Below are 12,566 nucleotides of genomic sequence, written 5' to 3'. Positions count from 1 at the left end.
AAGGGCTACTTTTTTTAAAAAAAGGAACAAAAATCTAGTATTATTTCAAGTCATCAAAAATTTCCCCAATTTTTTTTTATTCATTAATCCATTTTAGGTAATAATACTGAAAATATTAACAAGGCAAACACACCAACCTCACCTCCACGGACCTTGCAACAACAAAGCACTACCAAAACTTCCAGTAACAGTAGTGTATGTGTGTGAATGCAAGAGTGTACAGTAGTGGCTCTTTGACCAAAAATACATGGCTTTCAAGCTGTTTTCCTTCAATAATATTTTACCATTTAAAGTATTTGGCAGGTATTCATCAAATTTCTTGCTTTTGACTTCCACAAATTAATTTTTGTAATTTTACAAAAAGCTCAGTTGTATTTATACTGTAGATTAAATATTCACAACCTTTTGCAAGTACATTTACTCACAAATTCAGAAAAGAACAATGAAAATTAGGATTTGAGATGATTGAAATTTCATTAAGCAATACTTGGAATACTAAACAATGAAATTCATTTATACAGTATACAACTCTGGAAAAAATAAGTACCACTTGACAAATCTCTAGATTTCTCTCTTTAGTTTCTCTCTAGATTCATGATTTATAGTTGCATGTTTCAAAATAAAATACATTTTTAGTGTAAACATCATGCCATTTCTTCCAAACATAAAAAATAGTCGTTTAGAGGATTTGGAATAACGTGTGCTATTCTAACACACTCTCAATTATCAAAAACAAAAAGACAAAATTTTAATTAGAGATTTAGAAGAAACGTAATGAGACTTTTATAGAAATCATGTAATAATAAGCAGAACTAAAAAAAAAAAAATACAGTACCTGTACAATAAAAAAACTCACTCTGGTCACTTTAGACCCAATATTGTGCATCAGATGGATAATCTTTTGAGAATTACATAATGTAATGAATGATCACATTATTGATCACAGCTTATAAGGTGATCTGTGGCCTGGGCAGCCAGATTTAACTCTTCTATTGTTACCTAGTGAATGATACCAGCTTACCTCCAAACATCACCCTCATGCAACCCACCTCACCCATACCCCCAGTCAAGACCACCAGCATGGGTAAATTCATTCCATTTGTGCTCTCAGTACAAATGATTACAGATTATTGTGACAAAATAACTTGATTCGTTATGACTAATTTATAAATTTCTGCTTTTTCCAGGTGCCAAAATAAGCGAAGAGACATGTGAGTATTGCACTTGTTTTGTGAAGTCACCTCTGTTTGCGATGTTCAGTATCTATAATTTGCTTCTTATTAATTTGTTAATGTTCATTTGCACTTACAGGTCAGTACAACATAACATGGAATGAGACTGAAGCAATAATCAATGTGTCTTCAATCCCCAATAATGCAAGAGACTATAAAAACCAAACGTACATAATCAAGTTAAAGCACAACACTGAGACAATTAGCAATGGAATTTCACCCCTCAAAATACCACTTAAAATGTTAAAACCATGCACCGAATACACCATCCACGTTGACAACTGTACTGTCAAGGGGAAAAACTCTTTTTATTCCAACGGTAAGTCATTTACAGGGACATTACTATGTGATTTTGCCAGATATGAATATGAAATTCTTCCTTCTAAATAGCATGGCTAAAAATGTTGTTTTGATTTTAATTCATAACTTTGAGTTTTCATTAATTGATGTAAACCAGGAATGTAATGTCTGTTTCTGTGTAAATAATTTCGGTAACACTACAATAAGTTTCCATTAGTTTATGTTACAGTGATTGATGTAATTATTAACCAGAACTAACAGTAAACAATACATATATTCATGTATTTAATGTAAGTTAATAAAAATATAGTAGTTGATTGTTAGTCCTTTTGAACTCATAATGATTAACTTATGTTAACAAGCAGAATTTAGGTTTTAATTATACATTAGTAAATTTTGTACAAGTATTGTTCGTTCTTACTTTAGTGTTACTAAATGCATTAACTAGCATTAACCAATGGAATCTTATTGTAAAGAGTGACCAGAATTTCTTTGTTTTTAGACTCTGAAAGTAAAGAATATACTGCCATAGATGTCGGTGACAAGCAAGTGTGTTTTGAAGATAAAAAATGGAACTTGACAGGTTGTGCAAACATAACAGCCGAAGACTCATGTGTTCAGCGATCAATTGAAATTAACCTAGACAAATGCATTTACGCAATGAAAGTCCTCATGCCCCCAGGTAATTATTTAGTACATAGATAATTATTATTATATTATTTTAGACCACTGTTAAGAAAAATGTATACAAGAGTCATATAATTTGCATCAGTGATATAATTTCACATACTAATTGAATGTATTGTTGTTTTCATTTCAGTCAAACCTGAACTGAAATACAACAAAACTATTCCCACTAAGTTCGAGTGGAGTAATAAACCACTCAATAAAACCAGAATGAGTGACTGCAATGATACATTTGAGATTGACTGTGGTGGTGGAAGTAAGTAATGTCAATGTTTGTTAGTATTATAAAAATGTTATTATTTGAAAATTACTTTAATGAGCTGATTATTAAAGAAAATGATTTAATGTTTTTTTTTTTTTGCTTTTTGCTTTAGAATGTTGGAGGTTAAATCAAGATGCGTATTTGGCACCTGGCAAAAGCTACAGCTGCACCGGAAAATACAAATATTACAATACATTTGTTAATAGCACTTCAACAGACATTCTTATCAGTTGCAGTGAGTTGCTGATTCAAACTATTTCACACGCATGCAAATATTTACCAATTATGCAGTCAAACTTGTAAAACTTGGTTGTTTATTTACAAGTGTTCATCAGTAGATAAATGTACTGTGACTGTACATCAGTTTTAAACATTATCCCACTTAATTAAATACTAACACAGTAAATTGTTCAAACAGTTCTATCACTGTATATTTTAATATAAATTGCCTATTGATTCAGATTTATGATTATAATTATGCTTTAAAATTCAATAATGGGACCTTGAGCTGTGCTGCAGCACTGTTTTGGTGTTGAAAATAAATTGTCCAGTTTAAGAAAGTTTAGTTTATATATATTCTCAAATCTGATTGGCTGATAGCCGTGCGATATTCTGCAATATCAGAACTCCTAGAGCCTCTTTACCCTTTGTGTATTACTCCGCCCACATGCAGCCAGCAAAAAGCAGACACTACAGATCTAAAGTTTAAAAGATGCTTGCTCAACTGTTTAACTGTCAACTTATGATTTGAATCCAATGTGGAAGAAAGTAGTTCCACATACAAAAGGGTTTTTGAGACTCTCCATGTTTGATTTTGTTTTAATTTACACAATTATGCTGTCAAACTGTTGTATAAACGCAATATCAGACTCGTAGCGTTGCAATATGGCTGTATATTTGCACTGGTGGGGGCACTAAGCATCGCACGCCTCCCACCAGTGTCGATATACAGACATATCGCACTGCTACGAGTATGATATTGCTCATATATATATATATATATAATTCTATTGCTCATATATATATAAGTCTAATTATGATACAAAAATGGGTAATCTATTTTTAATACAGCTTGACTGATGCATGATAAATGTAGTATTTTTACACCTAAATATTGACATCATCGTTTTAAAATACACTCTATGATTATATTCAAAATGTTTGTTTGTTTGTATAAAATATCATTAAATTGAACAGCATAGCAAAAGAGACAACTGTTAGTCATAATAAAACAAAGTTACATCTCGCAACATATATGTTTACCTCATGCTTTCAACCTTTTACATCATTACAGATTGGTCCTATACAAATTTGTACGAAGCAGTAACCAACAACTCAATTGTGATTTCAAGAATTCTAAACCCAGGAGATAACTGTCCAGGAATTATATGGCATAGCTTTTCTGCCACATGCCAATCAGAATCAGGAAAAGCTTCATCGCCAGGTATGTTTGCACATACAAGGAATTTGTTTTCGTGACAGAGCTTCTACAGTGCAACAGAATTACAAAAACAAAACAAAAAAAAACAGATAATAAATATATAAAAAACAGTAAAGTAGTGAGTGCCAAAGCAATGGTAATGGTAAGAGTTCATAAAGCCTCAATAGGTCGAGGCGCAGAAGCACCCTGTCTCTGTGCGTAATCAACTGATCCAGTGAGCTCTAAATCAGCCAGTCGAGATAATTAAGCATGCAGATGCCCTCGGGCCGAAGGGGCACCAGGGCACCCTTCGCGAGCTTGGTGAAAACTCGTGGAGACCGAGAGATCCTGAAGGGGAGGACTTGTACTTCCAGGCTTGACCTTTAAAAGCTGACTGCAGTTAAACTGACGGTGACGTGGAAGTATGGAGACATGAAGTACGCATCCTTCCGGTCTATTGCTGCAGACCTATCCCGAGGACGAATGCACCGGAGAATGTGCTTCTGCATAAGATTTTGAATGGCAGCTTGTGAAGACAGTGGTTCAAAACTTGCAGATCTGGGATTGGCTGTAGCCCACCGCTCTTTTGGGTACGTTAAAGTACAGGCTGTAAAACCCGCTTTCCATCTCGGCTGGAGGGACTGGTTAGATTGCATCTTTCGCCAGGAGGACAGCAATCTTCTCTCGCAAGACAGGGGCGGGCACAGGGCTGACCCTGGTGAGATACACACTCGTGAACTTCGGAGGCCGTTTCGCCAATTGATTCACCTAGCCAAGTCTCATTGTGTGTTTGAGCCACCACGAAGGGCTGGCCTGCGCTAACCAGGCAGGCAGAGCCCTCGCTAATGGCTTCATCGCTACGATCGCTGTTGTACCAGGAGGGGGGAAGCACATGGTCTATAGCGTGCAGGGTGGAAGCAACCTGGGCTGCGGCTTGGTGGGCTCTGGCTTCGAAGGGGCAAATAACCGGGAAGAACACACTTCCGGGAAGAAAGGGATGGGAGGCTAGAGGGTCTTGCCTTTTTAATCCTCCACATACACCCATCTAGTCGGTCCGGCCTTAGGGCTGGGGGATAAACCATCCCCAGGACAACAGCCGAAGCAGCCTAAGAAAGCATAGTTATCATGTTTTTTTCTAGATCTGACGCTGCGCTCGCTACCACGAAGGGAGGTAGCAGGTTTGAGTCCTTCATTAGACAATGATAGCCCATCCTCCGATGCATCTGAGCCTCTGTGTCATCAAGTGAGAGGCCGGCCATCCGAGGATGGACCGCTTCTCTCACTTGAAGCTTGGATGGAGCGCATGGAGGAGCAAGAGGTCCGCAAGCCCGAGCATTTAATCCCACTGTAACCCTCAGATCTGCCCGAGTGCCCACCGAAGAGCCTGGGACAACTGGGGTGGGTAGCCCCTTTGCAAGAGCGAGCCACGATCTCAACTGCGCAACAGACATGCCACTGTGGTGATGGCATGCACTGCCCGCGAGCACCGCATTAACATGCTGGGCCCCCAGACATGAAACGCAGTGCTCGTGCCCATTATCTGGGGACAGAAAACCACCACATCCAGAAATGCACAGTAGGAGCGACATCTTGAAAAAGTCATGCTGCCCAACCGTGTTGCTCTTTTAGGAATTTTGCAACAACACAAACCGTTCTGGAGAACTGGACCCAAAGAACGCCAGGCATGAGAGAAACTCAGCACGATTGTCTGCCACTGCATGTCACACACTCTGGACCGGAAGACCGCTCTCGTTCACTCTCTTTCTGTAGTACAGCTGGAGGAACCCTCACTGACTCTCTCAGAAGCTTAGTGAAAGGCTCTGAAGCGAAATGGATGCTCTGCTTAGCACGCACTGGGCTCTAATTGCCAAATTGATTGCAACAAGCTTCAGCTGTGCAAGCTGACGCTGCCAACTCATTGGCATTTCATTGGCCCGTTTACATACTCTATCAGATGATTGAGCTTGACAGACATGGCTTTATATTATGATATAAATTAGTTTTTGCAATGCAGAAGTGGAATCTAGACAAACTAGAAATTTTTCTAGTGAGAACTCAAAAGTGGGGTGACAATTGAGGGGTTTATGTGACAAAATATGTTTAAATGATTGTAGATTTTTGAATATCTTTTTGAATATCTTTAGGACTTTAATACTGTTGTGATGTACTAACTGTTGGCAAATATTTGTATGTTTTTTTCAGTTCATGGATGTGATAAAATCAATGCAACCACTGTAAATTGCACATTTAATGAATTAAGTGCATACACGGAGTACAAATGCAGTATTTCAGCCCACATCAATTCAACAATTGGTGGTGAACCTTTTGTTACCAGATTTATACAAAGAACAAAATCTTACAGTAAGTGTTATTATTTTTACATTTGTTTCATAGTAACTGACTTTGGGTGTGCATTCTTGACCGAATTATATCTTAGTGTTTTTTTTTTTTTTTTTTTTCGCAATAACTGAACCATTCAAAGTATCCTTTCAAAATTGTTGATTCATTTACAACAAAGCAGGTCTTAATGAATGGGTCACTGGATTATTGGCTCAAATGATTTTTTCAGAGACTTTCAGAAATATGTCTGCTGTTTTGAGATAAAAAAAGGTTTGTTTACTAGTGTGATATAATTTCACTTTTTCATATATTATAAATTTAAAATACAGACTTTTTGTAAGTCCTTTCTCTTTCTGAATTATCAGGATGTGATTTTGTTGGTTTGATAATAACATGAATACTATCAAATTCAATTCAATTAAATTTAATTCATCTTTATTTCTACAGCGCTCTTACAATGTAGATTGTATCAAAGCAGCTTAACACAGAAGTTCTAATTAATTGAAACTGTCAAACCAGTTTTCAGAGTTGAAGTTCAGTTTAGTTCAGTTCAGTGTGCGTTTTTTTCTGCTGAAAGTCCAAACTTTGCAGAGCAAATCAATTGAGGCAAATTAATGATAATGTCATCTCACGCATGAATAAAACTATTTTGAAACCTCAGACAATGCATTTTGAACATTACTGTACTTATTTAATTCATTTATATTGCTGAAAATGTTTAATGCAAATTATATTTTTGATAATGCAATTGTGATATTTATTTCTCAGTGGTTTCTTAAATCTAAAAAGATGTTTTGTGCTACAGTGAAATTAGAATACATGTTGTTTTTTGCTTTCTTATACTAAATATTTGTACTATTTACACTCACTTGGCTTAATATTGCTCTGCTAAATTGTTCATTTTCTATTTCTGAGAAATACTACTGTTTCAAGTTATGTTTGATGTTGGAAGCTGTAAAACTATCCCATGGAGCATCTTAGTATTAATCTAAACTAAAGACTTTTTCCTAAACGTTTAACCAAAGAAATGCCATTAAGATCATACAGTAAATAAGTGTGTCTTGATCAGAATCAAATAACATTTGTCTTTTCTTTTATTTTATTTAATAGAGCCTATGTTTGGAGATAAAAAGGATGTCAATGTATCTGGCAGATCTCACAATTCTTTTTTAGTGAATTGCAAGAATCTGACTGAAACTCAATGGAATGGGCCTAGAGGATTATATCAATTCGAACTCACCAGCTCTGGAAATACAAATAAATACAATAATTCAATTAATTGTTCATTTTTATTTGAAAATCTTTACTACCTCACAAACTATACAATTAAGGTATTTATTTTTTTGCAGTTGCCTTAGTGTCACTTATAGTGTTTTGCTTTGTGTTTCACAATATTTATTTATTTCATTCAGATTACAGCCATTAATGGACATGGCAAATACTCCATTGTTTCAACTTCCACATCCACTAGATGTAAGATAAACTCTTTCTTATTTTAAAAGTCAAACCCACATAGGGATGGCAAATATTTTGTAGTACTATATAATAAAATGTTTCAAACATAATAATAGTCCTGAAAGTGGAGATTTGTGCTTCTTTCTTAGATAACGATACGGCTGTCATCGGATTCTTGGCGTTTCTTATCGTAGTGACTTCAATTGCTCTCCTTTTTGTGTTGTACAAAATTTTCCTGCTGAAAAGAAAACGGTCTGTTTCTCAAATATTTTTAAATGATATAAACATTATTATTGTTATAATATTAGCGTAGTGTTTATCTGTGCTTATCTCGCAGCAGGACTCCTGAGGAAGACGAAATCTGTCTTACACGTATGTCATTTACTCTGTTAAAATCAGTGTGTTTTGATGGTGAATGGATTTCTAAACAATATATTTTCTTGTCCATTTCTAGAGCCCCTGCGCAGGGTTGAGCCCATCTATCCAGAAGGTTTAATTGATGCTTATAGGACCAAGATTGCTGATGAGAGCCGACTGTTTATGGATGAGTTTCAGGTGATTCTCTATAAAAGTTTTCAATGTTTTTAATACTACGGTCCCTAAATGTGACCTTTAATGGAAAATATATATACTGTGAAATTAAAAATTATAAATATCTAAATATCTGATACATATGTTTTTGATTAGTTCTGCAAACTACTGATGACCATTATTAATATCTAAACTAGTTTTGTATTTATCATAACTGCGTTTCACAAAAACAAGGGAAAGATCCAAGTGCAGCAAAACACATTTATTGTCAAACAATAAAGATCCAAAAATTGACAAAGGGACAGGCAATGTACCAAAATCGACAAGAACGTGAAGTGCAAAAATTAAGCACGAGAGTGACTCAAACAAAAACTAAACAGGAATTCAATAGGGATGGCTGACGTGAAACTGATGTTTTGACACAGTGTCGAGATCCCGAAGCGCTAGTGTTTCGAAACACTGCACCGAAGCATGATTCAAAACACCCAGGACACATGATTAAGGTGTTTCGAAACACCTGGTCACGACTAAAGCGATTCAAAGCATTGATCATTTCAGAAGCGCTTTGAGACCTTTCAAATTTACATTTGAGTGCCAGGGTCATAAAAATATCTGTTTTTAACGGCCTAGTGGACTGTGCCTGTGCAGGCTGTTACTGTGCTTCAAATGACTTTTAGGTTCGAATCCCGACTTGTACAAACACTCCAAAATAATGATTTTATGTATTTTAATCATGTGTCTGTTTCATGGTGTAGTCTAAATAGGATATAGCTGCAGATGCGCCATCAGTTTAGCATCATTTTAGTAACACTGTAAAACAATAATTTATATTTTTACAGTACTGTGATGGGATGGGTTTAGGGTTTAGGTGGACGTTAATAAAATACAATGAATGGTAAACTAAATGAATAATATAAATAATTATTCTTAACTTCTGGCCACAACTGGCCACTTAACTTCTGTCTGATCTAGCTACAACCCTGTTTCATGACCAAAACAAGACAAATTTATTCACAAAGTGTTTATTCGAATGTCAGACCAATGTTAAAACAAAATGATACAAGAACATAGCATTACCAACTGGTATTAAAGGATTTCAAAACAGCTGTATCAGCCTGTTTACGAACCCACTATCCCCGGATAGTAGTCAGAAACCTTAACCACTCCTCTACAACAGTTAAAGGTTCATTTGTGCAAAGTGGGGTTTAATATCTCAATTAGCTCAACTGTTCTTTGCTGAAGCTGTTTCAATGCAATTCATAAAAAATGACCACTAGGTGTCACCGTAGAGTGAGGTTTTGAAACGTTTCGAAGCAAGGAGTCGCATCCCACTTTCACTCGTTACAGACAGGTGTTGACTGACAGACTGTTTACACAAAACGCACATGCTTGTCCGGGCATGACGTGGAGCCGATCGGTGAATCACAGCACATTATGATGGTGACCAAGCAGAGTCACTTGAGGGAGGGCCTTTTAGAGGAACTAGGAAATATGACAGTCGTTTTCATGTTAGCTGAGTAGCTGTATAATCAAAGTGAGATATATGAAAAAATAACACAATTTCCTTCAAGTGAAACATGAGCACACATTGCTTTGCATCTTATTAACACAACCAAGCCTTAAAATAACATTCTGGACTAGAGGTCTGAATTCCCGCGGCTGTACCGCGGGCGCTGCGGGACCCGACTGAGTTCTTGCGGCACGGGGTTACATTTCCGAATAAAACGCGGTAACGGTCGGTAACTCTGGTGTAATCTAAACAGGGGCGGGCGGTCAAACCTTAGCATTTCCGATGTTATTTCGGAATAGCATATCTGTTATTTCCTATTCTTATTAAGCACAGGTACAGCCAGTGCTAATACTAGTCACGACTGTATCACGTGCTGAACGCATAACCAGTGCTTTCTGTACGTGCTTTTTTTCGCACACTCTGTGCGTGCATCATCTGTCCTCAGAGCAGGGCGGGCTTTACCAACATGGCAGAGCAAAGTGAAAAAAGGGCCGTCCTCGAAGGAGATTGAGCTTGCAATCGAAAACGGTCAGTTTACTGTTAGAAAACCAACGTCAGGCAAGTCTGATGTATGGAAGTATTTTTCATGCATCATAAACGCAAATGGAAAAAAATACCCTTTGCGCAATGTGATAAATGCCTCAAAGTGTTGTCCTTTAGCAGTCACAAAACTGGAACCTCAGGTTTAAGACAGCACTCATGTCTGATTAGAAAGGGACAAACAAAACTGACATTCACCAAGTCTTTGCGAGTGCCAGAACAGTTTAGAAAAGAAACCACAGACAAATGTGTTAAATTTGTTTGCCAAGACATTCGACCGTATGATACTAACTCAGGAAAAGGCTTCACACAGCTGGCCCAACATTTAGTCGACATAGCAGCAAGAATAGGAAAATTCGATGTCAGTGAGATACTACCACACCCAACAACGGTGTCAAGAAATGTTGAAATGTGGGCTCAGATTCAACGTAAATTTGTTGTGGACGAAATTACTGCAACAATATCGAAGTTTGGGTGCTCTGTTACAGCAGACATTTGGACAGAAACATATCGTAAAACGTCATTTTTGTCTGCGACCTTACATTATGTTAAGGAGCAATTTGAACTACATTCAAGAGTGCTTTTTGCGGCCCCTTTTGACCCAAGCACCCCAAAGACGGATGAAAATATTCGAAGCCACCTGCTGCAGAATCTTAGAGTGTTTGGCATCGATGCGACAGACATGGGCAAAAAGATTGTTTTTGTCACAGATCGTGGAGCCAACATGATCAATGCCTTACGAGAATACACAAGGCTAAACTGCACAGCTCACATACCAAACGTGACGCTCTCCAGCGCGTTTGGTTCTGCCATAATAGAAGAGTCTCCAGAAATCGCTGCGCTTCTGAATGATGTTAAAAAATTGGTCACATATTTCAAACACCCAGGACTGTAGGGCAAGCTAAAAAAGTCACTGAAACAATCCATAGAGACACGATGGAACTCTAATTTTGACATGCTAAATTCTGTCTTAGAACAGTACGAAGACATCGCATCTGTGCTGACTGAGAGCAACAATTATGCCAAGATCGGACGCATTAGCATCAGTACACTTAAGTTACTAGTATCATTCCTACAGCCCTTCAAAGAGGCAACTGACGACTTGGAAACTGATAACACAGCTCCCAGTGCCTCACTGGTTCTTCCGTGGTCTGTGCGATTAATTGAGCACTGTACTTCAGCCACGAAAGACCCTCTGCTCTCTAAAATCGCAACTGTCTGTGTAACACGGCTGAAAGAATTACTATCAACAGACAGCATTTTATTACATTCGGTTCATATGCTTTATAAAATAGCAACCTTTCTGACACCAAATTTGCGAGGTCTAAAAATGTTAGATGAAAGAGGGCGACAGGATGTGATACAGGGAGTCAAGGAGATGATCGAAGATTTAAAGTTTGATACACATGATGAAGATATTGAACCAACACCTGCCAAAAGACCTACTGTTTATTATAAATTTTCCGATTGGGAAGAAGAGGAAGAATCATGTGGATTAAAATCCCTAGATGTTCAGATTCAAGAGTACAAGACCTTAAAACTTGAATCATCAAGTCAACAAAACATTTTGCAGTGGTGGAATTCAAACCATTCCCAGTTCCCTGCCCTGAGCAACCTTGCAAGATTTGTCCTCTGCATCCCTGCCACGAGTGCACCTTCCGAGAGAGCATTCAGCCTTTGTGGTCGGATTTTGGAGGAGAGACGTTCGGTACTGAAACCCTCCTCAGTCAATGACATTCTTTTCCTGCATGGAAACTTAAAATAAATAAAAAAAAGGATCTTGCATGTAAATAACGGTTTTCATTTCATTAACGGTTTATAATTTTGAGATGCCGTTTATTGTTGTATATATGCCTGTTTTCTTTGTTGGATTTAACAATTATTTAAAGGGCCATGAAACCCCCTCGTTTCAGCAGGGTGTTTTCACACCTCTTCTTTGGAAAAAGTCAGAAAAGTGGGGGTGTCCAGCTCTGTTTAGGGGGGAGTGTCGGAGGAACTAAAGTGGGAGGGTGTGGGAGTGTCTATTTGGGCACGCGCGAGTTTCAGTCAAAATACACAGGAGAAAGGGATGGTGTTTAACCTACATGGACATCTGTAGTCGAATTATTTGCCAAATTATTAAATGTTGGACTTTAACTGCAGTTTGGCTCTTTCATTCAGGGAATTCATTCATGCCCCTCGCGACAAATGAGATATTTGATTCGAAGATCTGCTCTAAGCGTGTATTTTTCATGCAATGTTTGATACCGCACGGCGAATGACAGAAAAAAAAACTCCGCATTTCCCGGA

General features: G+C 37.5%; 2 protein-coding genes across 51 annotated transcripts in view; both read left to right on the top strand.

Moving 5' to 3' along the window:
- ptprc (protein tyrosine phosphatase receptor type C) overlaps positions 1-12,566 on the top strand; it is an 82,855-nt gene that overhangs the window by 48,224 nt on the left and 22,065 nt on the right. For 20 of the 50 annotated variants that reach the window (XM_087304376.1, XM_087304365.1, XM_087304378.1 and 17 more), the window contains 13 exons: positions 1,004-1,084; positions 1,188-1,211; positions 1,312-1,551; positions 2,035-2,214; positions 2,353-2,475; positions 2,594-2,716; positions 3,776-3,925; positions 6,104-6,262; positions 7,352-7,572; positions 7,654-7,714; positions 7,846-7,948; positions 8,037-8,068; positions 8,151-8,251. In XM_087304376.1, the coding sequence (XP_087160502.1) occupies positions 1,004-1,084; positions 1,188-1,211; positions 1,312-1,551; positions 2,035-2,214; positions 2,353-2,475; positions 2,594-2,716; positions 3,776-3,925; positions 6,104-6,262; positions 7,352-7,572; positions 7,654-7,714; positions 7,846-7,948; positions 8,037-8,068; positions 8,151-8,251 (1,598 nt within the window). Of the gene's footprint in view, positions 1-1,003; positions 1,085-1,187; positions 1,212-1,311; positions 1,552-2,034; positions 2,215-2,352; positions 2,476-2,593; positions 2,717-3,775; positions 3,926-6,103; positions 6,263-7,351; positions 7,573-7,653; positions 7,715-7,845; positions 7,949-8,033; positions 8,069-8,150; positions 8,252-12,566 lie in introns of all 50 variants that reach the window. The other 30 variants (XM_087304375.1, XM_087304352.1, XM_087304377.1 and 27 more) reach the window with 3 other exon arrangements.
- LOC147831575 (zinc finger protein 618-like) lies at positions 11,160-12,116 on the top strand. Its single transcript, XM_087304398.1, has one exon. It carries the CDS (start codon positions 11,233-11,235, stop codon positions 12,040-12,042), a length of 810 nt encoding a protein of 269 aa, XP_087160524.1. The 5' UTR covers positions 11,160-11,232; the 3' UTR covers positions 12,043-12,116.

The sequence above is a fragment of the Danio rerio genome, chromosome 22, assembly GCF_052040795.2.
Source record: "Danio rerio strain M-AB ecotype USA chromosome 22, GRCz13ab, whole genome shotgun sequence".
In the NCBI taxonomy this organism is placed as follows: Eukaryota; Metazoa; Chordata; class Actinopteri; order Cypriniformes; family Danionidae; genus Danio; species Danio rerio.
Note: the sequence above shows the minus strand (reverse complement) of the source record. Positions and strands in the feature narration are given on the sequence as shown.

What these genes read in the sequence shown, in the direction of transcription:
- LOC147831575 (XM_087304398.1), top strand. Translation starts at nt 11,233, where the DNA reads ATGCTAAATTCTGTCTTAGAACAGTACGAAGACATCGCATCTGTGCTG.